The sequence below is a fragment of the Propithecus coquereli genome, unplaced genomic scaffold (genome assembly GCF_000956105.1).
Source record: "Propithecus coquereli isolate 6110/MARCELLA unplaced genomic scaffold, Pcoq_1.0 Scaffold32, whole genome shotgun sequence".
Classification (NCBI taxonomy): Eukaryota; Metazoa; Chordata; class Mammalia; order Primates; family Indriidae; genus Propithecus; species Propithecus coquereli.
The window spans coordinates 6,778,173-6,802,591 of NW_012148841.1; the positions used below are offsets into that span (position 1 = coordinate 6,778,173).

The window sequence follows — 24,419 nt, forward strand, 5'->3', positions numbered from 1 at the left end:
TAAGTAAAATATGTAGTATATTGGATAATGATAAGTGCTAAGAATTAAAAATAAAGGGGGGAACAGGAGAGGATGCACTGGGCAGCCATTGTTGACATTTTAGATAGGGTAGCATTGCTGATAAGGCGACATTTGATTAGAGAATAAAGAAAGTGAGAACATGAGCCAGGCAGGTTTTTGCGGGAAGAGCATTCCGCAGCGAGTGTGGTAAACCCAAGGCTGCAGCCTGGCGGAGTGTCCAGGAGCGCCGGGAGGCCAGAGCGGTGGGAGGACAGAGGACAGGAGAAGAGTTAGTAGGAGATGAGTTCAGCGAGGTAACAGGGGAGTGCGTTATGAAGGGTCCAACAGATCAAAGTTGGGACTTTGAGTGAAAAGACGGGCCATTTGGGACGTAGGAGCAGAGGAGTGACAAGATCTGACAACATTCTAACAGGATCCCTCTGGCTGCTGTGTTAAAAATAGCCTGAAAGGAGGCAAGGGCAGAGCCAGGGAGACCAGTTAGGAGGTTACTGCAATAACCATGAACTTCCTTTGAATTGAAATTAAAGCAGAGGTGTCTAGCCTAGGGCCTGTGTGAGAAGGAACACTCAATCGCCATTTGTTGGGGGAAAATATTGAATCGAGTCTTTTCACCAGCATTATGGTGCCTGAAAGAACAGCCAAGGGGACGTTGCTTCTCGACCTGAACAAGTTCTGCTTTGATGATGACAGTGAGGCACCAAACAACAAATTCAACTTCACCACGCCATCTGGAGCGGGGAGCAGCAGCAGATTTTTACAGGATCCAGCTGGCTCTGGGAAAATCGTGGTCAGTTAATGGTCATTGCTTCATTAAAAGGGCATCGGGGAGTGGTCCAACATGCATAGAGCTTTTGCTGCCCCACAGAGAGAAATTTCCAAGGTAACCCCCTCTCCGAGCGACTGTAACTGACAGACTTAATAGCGAGTCTGTGTTCCCCGTTCGCTCTTTATTTTTCCAAGGTCTGGGAACCGTTTGTTATGCATAGCTGTGCCTGGGGTGCTAAAGACTGGATTCTTTCTTGCGTAGCATGCAGTTTGCGTGCCTGCTTAGCGCGCCTTTATAGACACATTAGTGCCCTCCGTGCTCCAGTACTTTTGTTTATTTTAGTGCTCATTCCCAGCCCCTAGAGTGTGAGGTGAGAGAAAGCAGGGCCTTGAGTGTATCTGGATAAATTCCACACCGTAGAACCACTGGAGGCCCAGAGGAGGAGGCGACAGTGAGCACGGGTAGGGAGCCCTGCCCCAGCCATTCCACAGGGCAAAAGCAGTATTGAAGAAGGATGGGCATAAAAGGGGGGGCTTGATGAGCTGTGTGAGACCTTCATTTACAGGGCTCCTGCTGGAAGATGGTGGAGAAGGGGAGAAAAATGGAAGGGCAGGGCAGGCAGGTGGGGTCTGGAAGTGCTTTCATTAGAGACCAAGCTTCAGGGAGGACAGCAAGCAGCCTCTCTCCTTCCCCTCCCCTACTGCGTCTCCACTGCCATCCCAAGCCCTTCTCAATGCCCAAGAAAGTCTCCCCAACTTTATTCATAGTGTCCCCTAAAAAATAAATTTCTGTTTTTTTCTGTTTAGGAAATTAATATACACTCACTGTAGAAAATGTAGAAAGCACAGAAAAGCATTACCATTCAGTGATAACCACTATTAATATTTTGATATATTTCCTTCTTGTCTTTTTTCTATGCATATATTTTATACACATATTTATGTAAGTATTTAAAATACAGTAGTCCCCCTTTATCCACAGGGGATATGTTCCAAGATCCCACCCCCCCCCGTGGATGCCTGAGACCTCAGAAAGTACTGAACCCTAAATATACTATGTTTTTTCCTATATGTACATACCTACGATAAAGTTTAATTTATAAATTAGGCACAGTAAGAGATTAACAATAATAACTAGTCATAGAAAAATTATAACAAAATACTATAATCACAGTTATGTGAAGCTGGGTGCAGGGGTGCGCGTCTGTAGTCCCAGCTACTCAGGAGGCTGAGGCAGGAGGATGGATTGAGGCCAGGAGTTCAAGGCCACAGTGTGCTATGATCGTGCCTGTCAATAGCCACTGTATTCCAGCCCAGGCAACAGAGCAAGATGTCTCTATAAAAATAATAATTTAAAAAAATTATATGAATGTGGTCTCTCTCTCTCTCTCTCTCAAAATATCTTATTGTACTTCACTCCCCTATTTTCAGATCGTGGTTGAGTGCAGGAAACTGAAACCACAGACTGGGGGGACTCTGTAATGAAAATATCCCTGCACATAAGATTCAGTATTGTGCCTTTCTTCAACCAATCTGAAGTATGAGCCTATGCTATTGGGCAATAGTGCCTGATGAACATCTTTGTACACAGATTCTTTCTCCTGATAAGTTCTTTCCATAAATTATCTAGCAGTGAGCAAAGGCATGGTCATAACTTTATAAAGCTCATTTTTTTTCTTTATGTTCAGAGCTAATTAGTGATTAAAGCTCCTTGTTTTTATGGGCAAAATGCTTTCCAGAAAGGCTCTGCCAATTTACATATCCACTAGCAGTATATGAAACTGTCTTTGTAAATTCAATAAATAGGATTGTTTATTCCGTGTACGCTAATATCTCTGTTTTAATCTAGTTGGTTGGTGATCTAGATTATGAAAATCCAAGCAATCTAGCAGCTGGAAATAAATACACAGTGATAATCCAGGTGCAGGATGTTGCCTCTCCTTACTATAAAAGCAAGTATCATTTTGATTTATTTCATGAGCATCTTCCTTGAGTAGCTACGACTAAGCTACACTAGGCAATGCTAGATGTTGTGCCAGGTCCCCCATCCCATAAGCACTGCTCTGGCGCAGGGTACTCCTCTTTCTTGGCTGAATTACAACACTTAAAAGAATCTTTTAAGGGTCTCTCTGCCTTCAGTCTTGCCCCTTTCCAATGCACCCTCTCCATTTCTGGCAATGATTTTTCAGCAAATGCAAATGCCATCATATTACTCCCTTGGTTAAAGCACTTGAATGTCTCCTGTCGCTGTCAAGTTCAAGTTCAAACTTTGACTTGGCATATGAGGATTTTCATCATCCAGCCACTGCTTAAGCCTCAAGCTTCAGCTCCTGTCACTCACCTCCAAGCCCCCTTTCTTTCCAACTGGGCCAAATAGCTTGCAGTTTTGCTGAGTGAGTTATGCAGTTTTATACCTTGCTATTTTTGCATATGCCTAGAACACCCCCTAATCCCACCCCTGCTGCATTTGTCTAAGCCTGTGCTTGTAAAGCTCAGCTTATGCATGTCTTCCTGGAAGCTGTTCCTCCCCCGGGGCTCCACCGTGATCGGTATGTACATGGTTTATCAAAGGGTGACCACCCTCAGCATCTTGAGGGCAGGAGCCGCCAGGTCTTATTCAGCTGGTGTCCCTGGTACACAGAGCCTGTACCCAGAAGGTTCTTTAAAGATGTTGAATAAACAAATGAATAAGGATTGGCAATTAAATTTGTTTCTATTTCCATTTTTAGATAACATCTACATTTATATCCTGACAAACCCGGAAAATGAGTTTCCTCTCATTTTTGATAGGCAATCCTACGTATTTGATGTGTCAGAATTAAGGCCAGGTAAGTAACAGACAAGACGCCGACCACTGTGCTCTTGATGGATTCCATCCAAATAAATGTCGTGCAGAGGGGAAAACTCCCACCCAGAGGCCCCAGTGGTGTTTTGCGCAGTGATTCACAGCTGATTAGTATTTATTGCACCTCTCATTTCTTTTAAATTTTCCTTGCTGCTGAGGAGCCCTTCAGGTGAAACTTGGATTTGGAAAACTGTTGATTAAACTGCATTTTTCTGAAGCCCCTGATTGCTTCCTTGTCTGTTTGCTTGATTCTGCTAATCCTCCCTTTTTGTAACTTAAGTTGTCTCTTGGTCTCTGCTGTGATTTTTATCCAGCTCACTCAGAGAATTGAAATTTTAAAAATAGAAAAAAGGTTTCCCATTTCTATATTTCCTTCATTTAAAAACAAAATAAAGACATTTTCTCTCTCCCCTACTTGGATTCACTACAGGCCTTCTTTTCTGCCACTTAGGACACCTTGATTTTTGCAGGCTCTTCCCTTACTAAAGAGAAGATCTCCCACTTCTAGCTTCAGTTTCTCCCTCTCTCTTCCAGTCTGAAGGTAATACTGTTAACTCTCTACTACTGCTGTCCCCAATCCCTGGGCCACAGACTGGTACCAGTCCACGGCCTGTTAGGGACGGGGCAGCAGACCTCTGCCAGCCGCCATCCCTCCCCTGCCCATTCGTAGAAAAATTGTCTTCTATGAAACTGTGGGGGCACACAGCAGGAAGTGAGCAGCGGGGTGAGCAAGGGAAGTGTCTCTGTATTTACAGCCGCCCCCAACCGCTTGCGTCACCGGCTGAGCTCCACCCCCATTCATGGAAAAATTGTCTTCCATGAAACTGGTCCCTGATGCCAAAAAGGAAAAAGGTTGGTAGACCCCCCCACACAGCTTTTGATCTTTAACTCATGGGTACTTCATCCATATTAAAAGTACCAAACCAAACACATAACATTCCCTCTAAAATGATCTCCTCTCCATTTTCTTCTCTTTTTCCTGACATTCAGTTTTAAAACAAAACACAAAATGAAAGTTCAAAGAAAATGCTTTTAATTGCTTATACCTTAACCAGTGAATAACAGGAATAGGCTGTCTGAGTTCACAGATCTTATTTTGGATCATCTACTTCAGGCCACGCACTTAGTGCTGGAGCTGCAGAATTGAGTTAGAGGAGGTCCTTGAGGAGTGTAATTTACGAGAAGGAACTCCTATAAAACAAGCAATGCAGAACTCTAGCAGTGTCACCAACAATTTCTAAAATAAGCATAATGGAACAGTATTTAAAAAGCTATACTCTAATCATCAGTTGCTAAATTCTTTAAAAATTGTTTATTTTTTCATCTGGTTTATAAAAGCAATTCATGCTCATTGTAGAAAACTGGAAAATACAAGAGACTTTTAGACACTACAGCAAAAAGCTGTATGTGTAAGGATGGGTGTTCTTTGCACTGTTGTTTATGATAGCAAATAATTGGTATTCTTGGAGTCTATGTAAAAGCATGAAGTGTCTTTTATACCTCACAGTACTGCTGGGATCATAGGACCAGTTACCTAGTGTGTGCTCATTAGCATTATTTGAATTTAATAGAATTGAAAATATAAAACATACAGAGTTTGAACAGCGAGGAGGCCTCCAGAAGTCTTCCTGCCCACGGCAAGGAGGACATCTGTTCCTGGATCATCCTCTCCCACCTCCAAAAGCAGGACTAACTGCAGGTACTTTATTTCTCCAGCTAGAACCCGCATTGGACAGGTGCAAGCGACTGATAAAGACTTCCCCCAGAGCAGCACCACGTACTCCATCTCCACCGGAGGGGCCAGCCTCCAGTACCCAAGCATATTTTGGATTAATCCTAAAACCGGAGAACTCCAGCTAGTAACTAAAGTGGACTATGAAACAACCCCTGTCTATATTCTCAGAATCCAGGCCACCAACCACGAGGACACAAACTCGGTCACTGTGAGTGGGCCCGTTTGGTATATTCCCGCTAACCCAACTGGTTGACTTAGGTTCTGCCCGGCACCCCTGGGGTGTGGTTGCCGCTATGAGGAAACTTCGCAGGCCACATCCTGCAGAAGTGACCGGAAATGAGTAGTGGCGCCTGGGAAATAAAGATTCTGGTCTTTCTTTGAGACCCAAGTTTGTGGGTGGCTGAGAGAAATACTGAGATTGATGGCCAGATATTGGAATATCTGCTGAACTCATAAAGCCACTTCATGGGACAAAGCTCCTCCCGTGGCCCTTTAAATCTCACTTTGCTTTTGTGGTTGGCTGGTGCTGAGATGGCCATGGCCCGGAAGTCAGGTGTGGTGGCTTCGGAGTTATGCATTTCCTCCTCCAGAGCACATTTGCGTGTCCCTGCCCCACTCCCCCCACACCAGATAGGGCAGATCTTAAAACGATGCTATGCTGCTGTCCTGCTTCCCAGCTGTTGATGCTAAGAATCCTGCGAAATGCAGATTCTGCGTCAGTAGGTTTGGGGCCTGAGATTCTGCATTTCTTTTTCTTTTTTTGAGACAGAGTCTCACTCTGTTGCCCTGGATAGAGTGCCATGGCGTCAGCCTAGCTCACAGCAACCTCAAACTCCTGGGCTCAAGAAATCCTCCTGCCTCAGCCTCCCAAGTAGCTGGGACTACAGGCATACGCCACCATGCCCGGCTAATTTTTTTCTATATATATGTTTTAATTGTCCTGCTAATTTCTTTCTATTTTTAGTAGAGATGGGGTCTCGCTCTTGCTCAGGCTGGTCTCGAACTCCTGAGCTCAAATGATCCACCTGCCTCGGCCTCCCAGAGTGCTAGAATTACAGGTGTGAGCCACCACGCCCGGCCCGATTCTGCATTTCTAACACGCTTCCAAGTGGTGCCGGTGCCACCGGCCCACAGCCACGCTGTGAGTAGCGAGTGTGTAATAGGCCTGTGTCAGCAGTAGTTAGGATTATCTGAGGGCAACACGATGGCCACAAAGACCGAGCTATTCCTTGGTCTTTCCCATTAGTAAAGTGGAAAGGCACGAAGGCAGAATGAACTCTGAGCTAGCAGCAGGCAGCCCTGCGCGAGGCAGACAATGATTAGTTCAGAGTCAGGAGACTGAGTTCATGTCTCAACTTTGATCCCAATTTTCGGACGGAGTCTGAGCAAGCCTTATCTCCGTGTCCCTATTTCTCTATCTCTTAAATGGAGAGTCACCTGATAACCCAATGCCTGGAAAGTCTGGTTCCTCTGATGACTCGCTTTGAATTAATGGGATGATGTTTTTAATGATATGGAGGCGAGGCATTGCTAGCCCAGGAAAGTCGGAGATAATTGCGGTGTTTGTTAGGCTGGGTTTTTTTGAGAAAAATGAATGGACTCCACCTTGGGAGCTAACTAGAGTGAACATTTCAATTTATTCTTGGGCTCAGAAATAGCTGAAATCCCCAAATTTCAAAGGTAGAATGAATACGACTCAAAATTCATAAGCTTTTAAAAAGGGTGATGAACTAAATGATCACACAAGTCCCTTTCAGGGCTGACATTCTATGATTTCTGTGCTGGCAGGCGTCCCAGGCTATATTCCAATTCACCAGGCATAAAAGACAGCGCTGAAAGAGAATAGGCTGGCCCCTGTGCGTGGCAGGTTAGCCCCAGGGCTGAGTGCAGTGCTAATAGCCCAGGTTACAGACGAGATCCCAGCTTAACCAGACCCACTTGTTCTGTCCCAGTGGGTCTTAGCCCTCTGCATATTAGAATCAGCTGGGGAACAGGAAAAAAGTGCTCTGGGCTCTACCCTCCAGGGAGTCCAATCCATTTGGTTTGAAGTGGGCCCAAGAAAGTGGACCAGGGTCGGGGACCATTGCTGTATATGCTAAAGCTAAAGACTGAACTTCCAAAGCACAAGGGGCAGCGAGCAGGGGTGCATGGGGTCACCATAAATCCACACTACTACTAGAAAACCGCCAGCATCATCTGCAGGTGAGCCCATGTGTCTAGGTGCATGTGTGTGGGGTACGTGCATGTCTGCATATACTACAGGCACACATACACGTGCATACAGTGTTGAAGTTAACAGCACAGGATTTAGAGTAGGACAGACCTCAATTCAAATCCCAGCTCTGCCACTCACCAACTGAATGGGTTCAGGTCAATTACCTAATCTCTCCAAACCTCCATTTCCTCATCTATAAAATGGGAATAATGATGTTATCAATCTCATGTGATGTTAAATGAGCTAATCCATGCAAAGTGCTTAGCCCGAAGGTGCCCGGCACACAACAAACACTCAAAAAGTCTCAGCTGTTAAGAATGACCTTCTTGCTGCTCTAGGTGACTGTGAACATCCTTGAAGAAAATGATGAAAAGCCAATTTGTACCCCAAACTCTCATTTCATGGCCATCCCAGTGGATCTGAAGGTTGGCACAAATATTCAAAATTTCAAGCTGACGTGTACCGACCTTGACTCCAGCCCCAGATCTTTTCGTTATTCCATTGGCTCAGGTACAGTATTTGGTGGTGACAGCCCTGGGCCCTGTCTCTGAGGACTCCACAGTTGTCTAGAGAAAATGTCTTGGTGCCTTGCTCACACACTGATCTGGGCACAGTGGGGGCGAGAGTTGTGGGGGTGTTTTGGATGAGGAAAGCAGAGATGAAGAGTCTAATGCTAGACTCCTCTTGGCTTCCCCTTCTCCCCTAACTCTTCCCAGACCCCCACGCATGGCTGCCCGAAGGCCCAAAAAAGGGTAAATCTCATTGGTTAACTGCCCCCCACCACCAAATTCATGATTATGAGTCATAGGTCATATTAGTGTAATTAAAAAAATTTAGTCCAACTTTTCAACCACCTCTTTTACTGAAAGCTTGTAGTGGGGGCAGGGAATCCCAGTCCTCTCTCTGGATAAGAATAGATTAAATAGATTAAATGCATTTTGAAATGTGTCCTCAGGAGTTCTCTTCTGCTCCATTCATTTTCTCTCTTTAAAAATATACCATTGTGGGGAAAAAAGAGCACCCCTCAATGGAAATTAGACCAAAATAGCTCATTTAATGAAGTGCTGAGGCCAGAGATTTAAACCCAAACAAGCAGAACAATTCCACGTGAAAGAGTAAAAATCCATCTCTGCTGCCTGCTGAGCCCTTGGCAGAGCAGGAACTCGAACAGTAGGAAGCCTCTCGAGCAGGCTGTGTCACAAAACCCAGGGGCAGAAACTGCCTCGAGACTGCAGTTGCTGAAGATGGAAATAATCCATACTGAGAACCCTAAGGCCTTATGGAGCACTTTGCTGCTAAGGGAGCAAAAATTGCATCATCTCCTGCTCCATTTACTGGGGTTCAGCCAGTAATGAGTCTGGAGCCGGTGGAGGAGTGAGTGCGCCTGCGTGTGCTGGCGGCCTTTCTGCCCCAGGCTCCGGGAGCTGAGCTCTGGGCCCCAACAGAGCTGATGGTGCACGGAGCTGGGTGCACGTTTAGGGTGCGATGGGGTGGGTTCAGGAGGACCTGGGGCTGCAATCCCTGCAAAGCCAGGAGGCACCTTCCTTTGGGGGACTCCAGGGACATCTGCAACCAGTGGGACCAGCCAGGTTCCATGAAAGGCAGGAGGTGAACTTGGCCTATGGCTGGGGATGTGACCGGTTGGACCCTCTCACTGCGCACTCACTTGTCTGAGTGTGAGTTATACATGCTGTTAGCAAACAAATGCCAGATGACAAACTGGAAAGGGCTGCACCAGGATTATGAAGTCTCTACCCGAAGCTCAGTAAGATGGCATGTAGGATAGGTGTAGGATGGGTGTGCTGTCGTCCCTTTTAACTCATTCTTGCCTGCAGCCATGCTGGTTGTGAGCAAGAATTTCTTTGCATTAGTGAAATCTCTGGTGCAGTTAAGGCCATAGCATATCACTAATCCAGCTCTGGAGCGTCGGAAACATGGTCTACACTTGAGATGTGGACATTTGAGAAAAAGACCGAATGCAATTTTCTTTTAAACCTTTTTTTCTCGCTCTTTTTTCTTCTTTTTGCCAACATCCTTGCATCCAATCTCATTTAGGCAACATCAATGGTCATTTCACCTTCTCTCCTAATGCTGGATCCAACGTGACACGCCTGCTGCTTGCATCCCGCTTTGACTATGCTGGGGGGCTTGACAGGATCTGGGACTACAAACTACTCGTCTACGTAACAGATGACAACTTGCTCTCCGGCAGGAAGAAAGCGGAAGCTCTTGTTGAAACAGGGACGGTGACACTGAGTGTTAAAGTCATTCCCCACCCAACCACAGTCATCACCACAACCCCCAGGGTAAGGGCTTTGGCATCTGGAAGCCCAGCCACATTCCATTGGGATTTATGTCGATGGGACCCTTTGACCCAGGAGAAACGTAGGATGGACTGAAAAGAGCTGAGGTGTTAGGATGTTGCCAAGAATGGCAACGACGGGCTGGACTGGAGCAGCCACTGGTGGTGAAGATCAGGCTGAGACCTTGGATTCGTAAAACCATGAACGTTTCCTATTCTGGGAAAGTGGAGTGTGCGTTTGTGCAGGGAGAGATCAGACACTAACCACCTGTGCGGGGCGTGTGGCCATTTGCTACCTCCACAGCCCCTCTCTGCTTGTTCATAGGAGCCACAGCAAGTGCGTGTCCACGTGGTCAGGCTGCCAGCTGTCACCATGTGTCAGTCTGTACCCCACTCCCCACCTCCACTTCAAAAACATTCATCCAATCTACAAATATGGATCTAATGCCTATAATGTGCCAATCACTTCAGTGAACACGCCCCAAATGATCCCTGTTCTCACGGAGCTTATAGGTCGGTGGTTCTCAAAGTGTAGCCCCCAGGCCAGCAGTGTCAGCGTCACTGGGATACGTGTTAGCAATGCGGATTCTCGGGCCCACCCTGGGTTATTAAATTGCACCTCACCCAGCTGTGACCGTCACCATGACCTCCAGGGGAGGATGCTGGAGCCTGGAACCCCCAACTCCATCCCCTGACCCGCTGGATCAGAAACTCCGGAGGTGGGGCCCGGCAGTCTGTGTTTCTGATAAGCCTACCAGGGAATTCTGATGTGCACTAAAGTTTGAGAGCCACCGACCTGGGTGGGGTAGGTTATAAACAAGTACATAAATTAATAAAATGAAAACATAGTGGTAAATGGCAGGACGAAAACAACCAGGTGCTTAGCAGAATCGGTCTGGGGAGGGAAGGGAGAACCTTACAATCTGACAGCAGGATTATCTCCCCTACCCCTCAGAGGAACTGGCCTACATTTACACTGACCCTTTTGTCCCCTTTCCTCCTCCCAGTAAAAGCTGCAGCCCTGGTCAGTAACCTCATACTTGTAGCACGCCAGGAGAAAAGTAATCAGAACCTTAGAAAACCACCTGTGGAGGTGGCCAACTTCTGCTCCTCAGGGTCTTACCAAGAGCTGGTCAACGCTTCTCTGTCTAGCGCTCGGGTCAATGTGACCCCAGTGAATGGAGGTGCATGGCATCCCTAAGGGCTTTCCGTTGTGACAGCAGCTACTAGGCACCTTTGAGTAGGGTGTTGCCACCTTTCTCGGGCTTAACAGCGTAGGGTAGGGTGTTTGAGTAGGATGTTGCCACCTTTCTCGGGCTTAACAGCGTAACCTGTTTGTGACATCTCCAATCCTGAAATCTCCGCAACTTGTCTGTTATCTGTCTTCAGCTCTGGGAAGCAGATGCTGAACTCGGGCTTCACTGTGATATCAGCCCACTCATCTGGCAGTGGCAGCTTGTAGTCAGAGAACGCTGAAAAGCCTACAAGGTGTTAAAAAAACAACTTTCATGGCTCATGCCTTCTCAGTGAGAGACAATGGCTATATTAGGCCCTGGGTTATACCCAGATATGGCAGGAAAAAAAGCCAATGGACTTTTTTAGCTTTGGGGAAGGGGAGGAAAGACAGAATAAAATTAGGCTGGAGTTGCTTTTTAGTTCTCTAAATTCCCTGGGTTCTGATCTAATGGATGTCTACAAAGACTATAAATACGGTGATGGGTTGAAGCAGCAAGAGCTACGAGCACGCAGATGTTCAATTTATAGAGCAAGAACAAAGAGTGGAATAAACACTCACACGAGGAAGTACTGAGTGTGAAAATCACCACCACCCTTCGCTCACCCTCCCACGCTCTGTTGTTCCAGCCCAGGATCACCTACCAGGTCCTGAGGAAGAACGTTTACTCTCCGTCCGCGTGGTATGTGCCGTTCGTCATCACTCTGGGCTCCATGTTGCTTCTGGGTCTCCTGGTGTCCCTGCTCGTCCTGTTGGCCAAAGCCATCCACAGACACTGCCCCTGCAGGACTGGGAAGGACGAGAAACCTCTGTAAGTGGCCAGTGGGCTGGGCCCTTTCCTCCACTTCCTTTAGGGCACTGTTCCCGGTGATGTCAGGAGAAGGAGAGACGGAGAATCAGGATTTCTCTATGGAGCAGGTGCCTGGATGAAAGAATCCCTGCTCTTTTCTGTCCTGCTGTGCCCGCTTTGTCACCTGCTGGGCCCGCTTTGTCACCTGCTGGGCCAGGAAACCATTTCTTTGGCTTTTCCTGGCAACCTACCCTGTCCTTGAGGGGCTCTCAATGGAATTGGGACATCAACCTTTTGGTGACCTTGCCGTGGGTAAAAGCTTCAGAAAGCCCTATTGTGAGTAGTGATAGAAATTTGCAGAATATTTAAAGGATGGGATAGAATTAAAGGTGAAAAACCGATAAGGGAATTAAGCTTTTGGCTCTAGTGATCACACTGTGTTTCTGTGTGACTAAATAGTCATTGTTCTTCTGCATGTGGCTCCCACCTCTTGCTCTCAAGGGCCCCTTCCTATTTTCGCCTGCTTACTAAGAGACCTCTGATTGTGACAATCTGTGGAGTGTCTTTACTGGTTAAAGTAAAGTAGTAAAGTGAAGTGAAGAGGGCATCAAATGGTTACACACTTTTCCCAGAGCCAGCTTTTCTAATTCTCAGCAGCTCTTACAACTAGACCATAATGGTTTTGAGCCTGAGTTTTGGAGTTAGGCAAGGCCTGGGTTCAAATCTTGATTTTACCATTTTCTGGGTATATGGCTTTGGGCAAGTGACAACCTTTCTGAACTTCAGTTTCCTTATTTGTAAAACTAAACAACTAAATGAGCAAATGCAAGCAAAGCACATAGCACTGTTCTGATACAGAGTAAATGCTTAATACACCACAGCCATTCTGTTTCTTATCGTATTTCATTTTTCTTCACGGCTGAGTCCCAGTGAGTTTGGGACTCTAGATTCCAGTTTAGCTCCATGCCCAAGTATCTTGAGGTGTTGAAATCTCTTGAGTTTCAGGATTTCTCAATGGCAAAAAGAAGGGGTGATAAGACTCATGTGCTTTTTAAAGGTATTTTGAAGATTATTAATAGTCAAATAATTTAAAATCTATGGGTGAAAGATTGTAAAAAATATAAGGTCTTAGCATGAAGATGTGCATTGCGTTTTGCCATATTTATTGGGGAAGTTTGTTGCTATTGGCAACCTTGACTTCAAGGTAAAAAATCCTTGAGCATCTGCTGAAATTAAAAAGGCATTTTTGTTTGAACTCTACTCACAAATTCATTTGGGGGGAAAAAAAAACCAACCTAACTCTAAAAGGGTGACACTTAAGCTTGTAAGGATGGTGGTGCACTGTGATGGGATTTGGGTAGAAGTTCTTTAAGGAAGTAATTCCACGGACATTGCAACTCCATGTAATTTATGGCTAAATGTTAAATATGCACCTTGAACCTGGTTGTTTTAACTTATATTGTAAATATAGTTTTCAACATGGTTGACTTAGAAAACAAAAACTAGCTAGAAATTCAGATTCAGACCCACCTCTCTGGAAATTAGTTGCACCATATGACAACCAACGTTTGTCAAATAGCAAAGAATAAAATTAGAGTTTCAGAATTACAGACTCCAAGGTTGTCATGGTAAAGGTCTTAGAGTCCAAGTCCAGCTCTTCATGTGACAGGAAACCAAAGTTTAACTGCCAGCACTCAAACCTCCCCGTGGTGAGCCATGCCTTCTGCTCAGCCAGCTACTGCGTAGAAAGATGGGGCAGCCCAACTGGGGTGGTCATGTCCTCACCAGGTGTCCTCGTCACAGACAGCATATTCCCTGAAGCTCTATAAGGTGACAGCTTTTAAACTCATCAAATTCCCAGAACCTCCCCAACCCAAAACCAAAGTGACCGAGCTGTGCAGTTGGAAGCAGCATTGTAGCCTAGCCCCTGAATCTCAGGGAACACAGTTGCCCACAGGACCCTATGTTATCATGTGTGTGCCAGGGCAGAATACTTTCAAGTTAATTAATGTCCATTCCTTTTTTTCTCCCATAGGGCAAAGAAAGGAGGTAGGTACAGCGCCTATTTCCTTTATTCGTTTGTTGTTTTCTGCTCTGTTGTGCTATGTAAAAAGGCTCCAACTCAGCAGAGACTCATGGCGCCATGGTGTCTTGATGGGGTTTCAGCTGCATCACCTGTGGGTGGAATGAAGCAGAGGTCGGCTGTAGCTGGAGAAGGGGAAGGGAGGGTGTATGATGCCTTTGGCTCACTTGGATCTCTCACTTTGGTCCTGCCTGTGCCCTACCCAGGGTTGTGTCCAATCAGCTCAGCTTAAGCACCTGGTCTATTCCCCACTGAGTGGGACAGAAATAAAGAATTCTCCATGTGGGAAACACAGACAGTAACTATTGGCTGCTGCACATGGAGGGGTGTCCTGAGGACAGCTAATGCTCTATTTTGGATGCCCGCCTCTTTTGAAAGAACAAATGATACTTGATTCTCAGATTCTAATAGATTTGGTCATTTTCACAAATTATTTAGGTCAGACTAGTTAGAAAGGGGAGCTAGGGGCAGTTAGATGAGCTGGGAGAGCTGAATGATTTCCGGCAAGTTGGTAAACTGAGGAAGGTCCATCTGAACAGCTACAGGCCCGAGGAGGTGTCTTATCCTGGCCCAGCAGGCGAGTTGTGGCCTCAAGTAGACTCCAGGCTATGGGGAGAGACAGGACAAAGAATTGGAAAGTATTTTTTTTAAATGCTTGCTTTAATCAGCCCATCCACTGGCGTGTGTGTCTGACATACACAGACATGTCTAAGCAGGGTTAGAAATTTGATTATAATGGTTATTGATCATATTGAGTGAGATGATTTTAATAAATGATATTTTCACAAACTGTCTCCAATCCCAGTTACTTTTCAAAAAGGGCATGAGGAGTGAGCTTAAGAAATCCCCATGTTGTGAACAAATGTTTCAACCCAATCTTTCTTTCTTATCTCTAAAGCCATTTAAAAGCTAATTTCCTAAGTCCAGTGATAACAATAAGCTGGAAAAAGAGTAAAAAAATTTTAATCGTGTGTGTATAATATATGCATGTGAATATATGTTTTTCTGAGAAGATGGAAAGCTGTCAACAAACATGGCTACAGATAGAAAACTTCTTTGCTGTGTCTGCAAGACCGAGTTGAAAGCCTATTTAGGGGAAATCCCATTGTGGGGGTAGAATTTTAAGGTCAATTTAGTGCCCAAGAAGCTTACCTTCTGCCTGTTCTGTTCCCTGCAGAAATGAAGAATGCAGAGAGAGAGGTGCTGGTGGTGAGTCCGGCCAGCCGTGGGGGCCCTGGCTGGGGTGCTGGTTGGTGGGGGACCTCATTGCCCCCCGGGCTGGCCTGCCATAGCCCCGGGGAGGTGTTTATCATTCAGGGAGGTGCTTGCATTTGGCCAGTGGAACAGATTGCTGGGTGACGAGCTCCTGATAGAATTTGTTCCCTCCACTGAACATGTCTGCTGATATATTTGCAGAACTGGATTTCATAAATATTGAGTAGTGGTGTTTATTATCTATCCCAGCTCACCGGGAGAGCGAATTGGAGGAGTGAAGCTTAAAGACCAGAACTGGTGCTTCAGCCTTCAATGAGATTTAATATTTCTTTGCTCTTCCACAACCTTGTAGAAAAGCAGTAGAGAAAGCACTGCTTGGGTCTGGGGTTGGCTCTGCCCACTTAGTCATACGACCTTGGGGACTCCCTCGGCCTCTTTGAGCTTTACGTTCCTCACCTGTAAAATGGGAGTGAGGATGCCTGCCCTGAGATAACAGGTGGGAAAATGCTTTGAAAATTGTTAAATGTGACACAAATGCAGAGTGTTACAGGATAGCTGGAGAGTTACCTTCTCCGTCTCACCCACTGGACCTGATCTACCCACCTGGGAAGTGATGGGATTTGAAGGGGACTGTCCCCAGCTCTTCCCCACCCCCTGAGAATAAGACCTTGTCATAATCCAAGACCCACAAATTTGAATGATGTGCCAGTGCCTCCTCCAATGAGGGGGTCGATGCAGTGTGCTGGAATTTTAGGCCCATCCATCACTTAGTGTGTACATGTTCTGGTCAGTCTACAAACAGCAGGAAGAGGAATCCTGGTCTGCGGGGTGCTATTGTCTAAGGCAAGTCCCCTGGGGGATGCCACTCAGAGATTATCTTAGAACTACGCAATATTAAATTAATCTATTAGGTAAATAAATCCCCAGGACCACAAAAAGTGGCGCTGCTTAGTGGGTGGAATGGGTGAAATGTAATCCCCATTTCTTCCCTCTTCAGAGTTGGGGAGCCGTAGGGAACTGAGAAGGTGATCATTTATGTGATGAAAACTGGGGATCAAAAGCCTTGCCAGACTCCAGGCACCATCCTCCTTACTGCACTACAGACTCTGACTCTGGTACCTGCAGAGGGCGACATGTGAGGGAAGGCAGTGTTTCTATGGGGAAGAGGGACAGGTACATCAGACAGGGTCAGGGCCTGGAGGGCGGCACAGAGTACAGATCAGGGGAGGGAGAGATAGGGAGCACAGGGCTTGGGTGAGGCCTGGATGCCATGCTGCACTGGCCTAGGCTAGGGGAGGCATCGGGAGAGGGTGGGGGTGCCAGGGCTGGGGTACCGGCACCTGGGGGCTCACCTGTGTCCAGCTTGCAAGTCCACCTGACAGTGACCCCACTGGGGCAGTGTAGGTCTTAGCCTGTGTTGTGTGGCATCTCTACTCTTCCATCTATGCAGCTTAGATTTCATTTACTCAAGATGCTTTCTTAACCCCCAGATGTGCATTAAATGTCCCCCATCCCCACCTGTGCCCATAACATCCTACATCTCTCCAGTCATCACCCCATCAGTCTGCATTGCAGCACCTGTTTGCCAATGGCAAGTCTTGTGTGGCAGTAACCACCCCTGCCTTGTTCACCACTGTGTCCCCAGCACCTAACACAGTGCCTGTTAGAGCCATAAATGTCGAGGAGACTTGGGGCAAGGAACCTGGGCTGTGAGGATGAGCAACGTTGCCTGGGGGGAGGAGTGTAGGGTTGTGCTTGACGCTGTCGCTTTCTTTCCTTAGGAAACCATCCAGGTGAACACTGCCTTTGATGGAGAAGCCATAGATCCAGGTAATTAAGTGGCAATGCCACCCATAAGAATGCTGTTCATGTTCCAGACTGGAAGAGTCACGGAAGACCTTATCCAATTTCCTGCTCTTAACCCGGTTTGTCAATCTGTTTGGCTTCATTGCCTACACAGTGCTCACCCTTCTAGACTAGAATACAACGTGAGTCCAGCTCTGAACCCAGCCGCTTGTACACACTCCAGCTCACGGTGGAAGGCCACAGTGGCTGCCACCTAGAGGCTCAGGCCCCAGGTGACGCCACTTTCTCACCTCCCTTTCCAAATCACAACCGATTTAGGGAACTGGTGGGTTCAAGAACCCACATTTTTTCCTTCTCATTGGTACTCGCCCCCACCCCCCACCCCCATCCTTCCTGAATGCTCCTAATACCTTCGTATTAGTAGTGGAAGGTACAGAGAAACGGCAAGTTTCGCTTCTTTTTTCCCCTAGATCAGGGCCAAGAATGTCTTCTTGGTCGGCAAAATGAACATAAGGTAAAGCTGGCCTCCAGAGCTCTCATCACCCCCATGGAATCGGCTCCAAATTTAGCTCCTTTACACACATCCCTCCGCTTACAAAGGCTCAATTATAGACGTGAATAAAGGGAAGGAAACCAAATTCAGGAGGCAAGTGTGTTGGCTCCCTGCCACCCTCATATGCAAACCGCACCGGTCCTCCTCGGAAGGAGGATGGCTCCTCTCCAACGAGAGGCGGCTGCTGCTGCTGGAATTAAATTTCCCTCTATTATTAGGTACTTGTTACCATAATGTGCCCACATTAGCATAAGTGCTGGTGGGATCCTGGGCCCAGAGGCCACTCGTGCTGTATGGAAGTGTCGGGAGCAGGGCCTGCCTTAAACCGGAGCCTCCAGGGTGAAAGCCAGGGATGACTTGTGCATTTTTGCGTAGTTGAGAGAGAAAAGGAGGAAGCAATGTGCCAACTGGCCTATGTGAACAAACACATCAATTAGCGTCTGCTCACTCCGACACAGTAAGAATGCTCCCTGCGTCATCTCAAGTGGGGCCACATTTGTGTGTGTGTGTCTGCGAATCTCTGCTAACCTAATATACATAAAAATCAGTCTTTTCCTCCTTACTGGGTGAATTCCTTTTTATAGCAGAGATCCAGGGGTCTTTGTAGACAAACAAAATAAATCAGAAAGTAATGAGTAACACCATTAAAACTTGAACCTAATTTATCTGAAGCTCTCATGGAGTTCAAGATTTATGTGGCCTTCTCATCTTGCAATGGACATGGCCGCGAGACTCTCCTAAACATTTCTGTCCCAGGAGGCTTGATATCTGCTGCCCGTGTGGCCCGAGCCGGACAGCTGTGGCAAAGGCAGGGTGAGGATCGTCTGTGCTGTCCACACGCCTGCCTCCCGTCTCAGTGAGCCGCGCCTGGGAGTCAGAACAGAACAGGATAGAGGTGGGGGAAGAGAGACTCATTCGAGTTTCTTGGTTTACATGATTGTTGTATTTTTTCCCCCTAGTGACTGGAGAAATATATGAATTCAACTCAAGAACTGGAGCCAGAAGGTGGAAAGAGCCACTAATCCAAATGCCAAAACGGCAAGAGTCCAGCCCCCAGGGAGCTGCCCCACGCAGAGTCACTGCCTGGGAAGGGACGGGGACGCTGAGATGTACCATCCAGGAAGAGCATGAGCTGGGTGGCAAAGCGGGGGCCGAGGACGCAGGCTTAGGTTCCCGGAATGACGGCAAGCCGGGCACCCCAGAGAACAGAAACCCAGCCTTCACACGCAAGGCTTCCCCCAAAGCACACCCAGGGAAGTAAACAGTGTCTCGTTGCCAGGCCCGCCGCACAGCGCAGGGGAGGGGTCTGGCAGTCAGTGGGGAGCTGCCTCCCCCTACATTCTAAGGGGGCAGCGCTGGGCCCCGTGTAGGTGCGAAAATGTGGGCTGAGGGAATTCGCACATCCAGGGTCACAAATGGGATGTCTGACAAATTTTTCAACAAATAGAAAGGGGTTTGATCACACAATTGCCTTTTTCTGAGATAGCCAGGACAAATCTCTCTCAGGTCTCAGAACTACCTGTGCTTCTGATCAGTGGGACTGTTAACTTCCGGACACCGAATTGTTGTGTTTCCTTCTTTGCATCGACTGCTTGGAAGCTCTCTCCAGCTCATCCTAGGAAGTGCACAGGAATTCCTGACAAAAATATTGAGGACCACCCTTATATCTTATTTTCCTGCCTTTATCTTAGCATCACTCAGATTTCTTATATAGTTCAACGCCACGCCTTTGTAAGTTACCTCAAATCTTTTTCAAAAGAAGCAGAGCAGTGAAGAAATGGACGAGTAAATAATGAGATGTGCATCTGGGAAGAAGAAAACACAAGAGACATCTCCTTTTATTATTTTTTTAAATTGATGTACTGTATAACTTATAGCCAATAAAGTGCGCAGATCTCAGGTGTTCAGCTTGGTGATATGTAGACTTCTAGAGGCAACCACTATTCTGATCTTTACCATCATAGATTCATTTTGCCTTTTTTGAATTTCACGTACATGGAATTACACAGAATGTGCTCGTTTGTGTCTGGCTTCTTTTGCTCAGCATCATGCCTGTGAGATTCATCCATGTTGTACTGTATGGCAGGGGTCCAGTTTTCTTCGTGGCGTCTGGTTTCATGGTGTGATTATACCACAATTTATTTATCCGTTCTCCACTTGGGTGGCTGCTTCGGCTTTTTACTGTTATGAACTACAGCAGTATGAACTCTCCTGTACATGTCTTTTGACAAACATAAACACTCACTTCTCTGAGCCCATCTATCCTGGGAGTGGGATTGCTGGAGCAATTGCCAGATGTTGCCAAAGAGCTCCAAAGTGGTGGCTCCAATTCACACTCAGCAGAAACACTGAGGGTTCCAATTGCTCTATATCTTTGTCAACACTTGGGATTGTCAGTCCTTTTAATTTAAGCCATTCTGGTTAAAATTACTCTTGAAGTGAAATCACTCTTTTTCTCAAAGCTGAAACAACACCTACCTTACCACCTACCTGCCCTGCTCCTTCCCACTTCCTGTGATTGGAAGGAGCCACAGGACTCTGTCCAAACATACAGCTCGGACTTTCACCTGTAGGCACGAGCAATGAACTAGGAATAAATGGTACTATGATGTAAAAGGAAATGAAACTTTCAATGAGTGCCAAGCAGAGACTGAGCAAGCCTCACTTTAGCTCTATGCCCTGCTCCCCAGCTGCTGTGGCCCCAGTGCAGTAATCACGAGAAAGGACCAGGTGAGAGTCCCTTAGAGCAGCACCCCCTTCCCCGCTGGGGCTTCAGGTGAGAGCCCACCAGGCTCCTGCGGGAGACAGGATCCATCCAGCGAATGAAGAACCTCGGAGAGAGCGTTTGCTTTGTTTGCTGTGTGCTTATGCGCCAGAGTGACTACTCAAGCAAAAGAAACATTTGTAAAATGCCCTGTCCTGGCCTAGATTGGGCGTGATTTATTAATAAGGGTTGGTTGCCAGGGAACTCCCTTGAATGGGTTTAAATTTTGCAAAAGAAGGCAGAGCTGTTCAGTCGTGTAGGTTAAAGTGGGTGAAGTGGCTGATTACCCATTTAAGACTTTGCAAGTCTGTGGGGCCCCGAGTAAGATGCCTTCCTCAGAAGCTCTCGGCTTCAATGCAAGTAAAATGAGGCTCTGAGAAGGCTGAAGGGGGACTTAATAACTGTTTATAAGCCCATTAAGGATGATTAAAAGGAGGCCAGTGAGCAGCTGCTCTTCCTTCTCCAGCAATGACAGGGCAAGAGGGAATTGTGCTTTATGGCCAGAAAAGGAGATTTAAGTCAGGCAGAGGGAGGGACTTCCTGGAGGCTGGGGTCTGTCAGAAGGGCTCAGGGTCTTCCCTGGTGACAGCAGGAAGAGCTGATTGTCTTCCAAGTCCCAAGACAAACCCTGAGGAACCCAGGACTCGGGGAAGACCACACCAGGAGGAGAGAGCATCTCCTCCCCCGACCTACATTTCTTTTCCTGTTTCTTTTGTATATTTGGCTATTTGATTAGGGGAGATGCAGAAGTCTGAGGTCTAGGACTGAGGCCACTTGGTTTGGGGCAAATACATTCAGGAATTAGACCACGTAGCGATCCATAATTGTTGAAGGCTTTGAAGCCGTGTGGTAAATTCTGAAGTTGGAGCTTTTTGTTGTGCTCAGTGGAAAGCAGGGTCTGCAGCTCAGCCTGTGCGGAAAGCACGCGTGGTTCCCAGACAGAAACTGGGAAATGACACTCCTGCTCCGCAGAGCCCTTGTTCACGTCTGTGGTTCTTTATTTGCCTTTTTACTTAATGTGTTTTGTAATGGCTGCGAAAATTAAGCGACAAAATGAGTGAACATTGAAAATGATCGCTACTGAAAGTTGGCGTTTCTCATTTCAAACTTAGTGTGTGTGTTTGTGCCTCCTATTCATTCAATAAATACTACGGAGCAACGGCTGTGTGCCAAGTGCTGATTCATTAGTAAACACAACAGCCCCAAATCCCTGCCCTTGCAGAGCTTACATTCTGTCTCTGCAGCTGAGTGTAGCATGCTGGTAAGCTCTTCCAAAGGTTTCTATTTCTAGTTGCATCCTGGCCAATTTGTTTCTTGGTTCCTTGAGTATTCCATCTGAAATATAAATTAACACAAGCCTGGACTCTCTTTCCAGAGGAACAGATAATTCAGAATCATTAAAAAAAAATTTTTTTTAAACTTAATGGGGCCTGAGTACGGTGGCTTATGCCTGTAATCCTAGCACTCTGGAAAGCCAGGGTGGGAGGATCACTTGAGGTCAGGAGTTCAAGACCAGCCTGAGCAAAAGCAAGACCCCATCTCTACTAAAAATAGAAAAATTAGCCAGGCATTGTGGCACATGCCTGTAGTCCCAGCTACTTGGGAGGCTGAGGCAGGAGCATTACTTGAGCCCGGGAGCTGGAAGCTGCTGTGAGCTAGGATGACGCCACTGCACTTTACCTGGGGTGACAGAGCAAGATGCTGTCTCAAAAAAACAAAACAAAACATAACAAACATAATGGGGAGCCCTTGTTGGAAAACAGTTGAGTTGCCCAAGAGGGGGCCCCAGCCTTGGTTATCAGGCCAGCACACTGTTGATGCACCTCCAGATGGCAGCTGTAAGCCACATGTGACTGCCGCATGCAGAAGATGAAAGAATCCTGAAGCCAGGGAGCTATTTGATCTGGAGGAAAAGATCAAACATGGGGGCTGGGGGAGGCTCAGATCACCAAGACCCCCCTATGTGTCACCTGTAGTGGGGGCAAGATGTGGCTCCAGCTGTAAGGGAACAATCCAATTGAGAAGATAACCAACTCGCTAAAAAGACAACCAGCAACCACACAGGCACATGATGAGAACTAAATAAGTTCCATATGCAGTGAGTGCTGGAGAAATTATACGTGGGCCAGAGCAGCCTCTGAGAGTATGATGGGCGACCTGAAGGGGTCTTCAAGGTGGGAACGTATTCAAAGTGAGGAGAAGAGAAGAGAAGGGAAGGGAAGGGAAGGGAAGGGAAGGGAAGGGAAGGGAAGAGAAGGGAGCAAAGAGAAGAGAAGAGAAGAAGAGAAGGGAAGATAAAAGAGAAGAGAAGAGAAGAGAAGAGAAATTTTGAGCAAAGGCTAAAGCATTCAGAATCCTGGTCTTCAGTCCATTTTCGGCCAATACTTGGCTTGTGTAACCTGGAGTGGCCTAATACAGAACCTCCTGGCTATGCAGCAAGCACTCAATGAGTACCTGCAGAATGAGACTGAATTAAAAAGGCCTGTGGTTGGTTTTCTATCTAGGTCATGTAGCAGAGTCACAACTTTTTAATTAGATCTAGATAAACATATCATAATCAACACATAGATACTGAGTGCCTACGAGGTACCTGGCACTGTCCTAGGCTCTGGGGATACAGCAGTAGATAAAACATTGTTCTTAGTGTTTATATTTCAGTGAGGTGTGAAAGACTGGACATACAATCGGACCATACATAAAAATAGAACTCTGAGCCACCCTGCAGCAACCTGTCCAAGAAACCCACTCCCTCATCTACAATAAACAACCAGGATGCCAATGTACTAGCTCTAGTGACAATACAGGAAGCTAAACAATAACCCCTGTAACAGTAGGCCCCAAATGACCAGGACTTGATTACTAACTGGCAGCTTCCCTAATTTTTGTCCCTGAGTCCAACCTAGAACCCATAAGAGACAGCCAAATACACACCCCTGACCCATCGCATAGGACGCCCTGCCTCTCATTAGCGCACCTGCAGCTTCCTCATGCCAGCAGCCTCTGATCAGGGCACACCTGAAGCCGTCCCTTTTTTCCTCTATACTCTGCCTGCCTGTGGGGCTCTACCAAAACGTGAACGCAGGTGGCGGACTCCCTTGCTATAGCAAGCTCAGGATAAGCAGTCTTCACTTTTCTCATATGGCTGGTCTTTGTTTATTTCCACTGGGATGATAGAAAGCTCTGATAAATAAACATATGCTATATAAATACATTTATAAACATATATATGTATAAATGAGGTATGTTAACGGTGGTAAATGCCACTGAGCAAAGTAAATAGGTCAGGGCTTATGGAGGGTAGGAGAGCCACTTCCCACAGGTGGTCAAGGAAGGTCCCTGTGGAAAGGGGGCCTCAACAGTGGGAGTGCGGAGGGGCTGGGCAGGTGACTGGGAAGAGCCTTCCCCGAGGAGAGTGCAGGGGAGGGGCAAGGGCAAGTTGAGGAGCAGCAGGAGGACCGCAGGAGGTGACTACGGTGGGGGGAGGTGGGTGAGTGGGTGTGTACGGGAGGCTGGGGATGTGTGGACCCTGGGGTGTGTGTGGAGAGGGCTCCGCACACCACAGACGGCCTGGGGGCCACTGTGAGGACCTCGGCTCCTATTCTAAGCGAGATGGGAGCCATGGCACGGTGTCGAGCAGAGGACTGACTTGACTGACTTCTGGTTTGAAAGCATCCCTCTGCTGATTTGAGGATAGACTCCAGGAAGGCTGGCACAGGGTGGAAGTAGAGAGACTGATTAGGAGGCTATTGGATTCATCTAGGTGTGAGACGGCAGTGGCTTGATCCAGGGCGGCAGAGGTGGAGGACGGTGGAAATTCTGTGGCACCTTTTTGAAGGAGTGTCCCAGATATGAAAGAAGTGCTCGGTTCTCTTGGGCCCCATTCCTGTATCAGATAAAGGTTCCCCGAAGAGTTTAGTGACTCCCTCAGTGGGACCTGCCACAAACAGTTATTTTAGATGACATTGGACAGTGCTCCCAAGTGGGACTGCCCCTCGCTTAGTCTTCAACGGGGGATGGTGGGTGTGTGCACACATGTAAGTGTGTTGGGAAAGTAAAGAGAACCCCTCAGTGTCCCTGCTACACTGAACTTC

At 47.0% G+C, this 24,419-nt stretch overlaps 1 protein-coding gene across 2 annotated transcripts in view; it reads left to right on the top strand.

Moving 5' to 3' along the window:
- Positions 1-18,833, top strand: part of CDHR3 (cadherin-related family member 3) — a 55,831-nt gene extending 36,998 nt beyond the window's left edge. For both annotated transcript variants that reach the window (XM_012650311.1, XM_012650312.1), the window contains exons 9-19: positions 637-808; positions 2,636-2,738; positions 3,516-3,614; positions 5,348-5,574; positions 7,920-8,091; positions 9,637-9,887; positions 11,747-11,928; positions 13,943-13,956; positions 15,168-15,199; positions 16,987-17,035; positions 18,524-18,833. In XM_012650311.1, coding sequence (XP_012505765.1) covers positions 637-808; positions 2,636-2,738; positions 3,516-3,614; positions 5,348-5,574; positions 7,920-8,091; positions 9,637-9,887; positions 11,747-11,928; positions 13,943-13,956; positions 15,168-15,199; positions 16,987-17,035; positions 18,524-18,825 — 1,603 coding nt within the window. In that variant the 3' untranslated portion in view covers positions 18,826-18,833. The remainder of the gene's footprint in view (positions 1-636; positions 809-2,635; positions 2,739-3,515; positions 3,615-5,347; positions 5,575-7,919; positions 8,092-9,636; positions 9,888-11,746; positions 11,929-13,942; positions 13,957-15,167; positions 15,200-16,986; positions 17,036-18,523) is intronic.
- Positions 18,834-24,419: the final 5,586 nt, after the last annotated feature.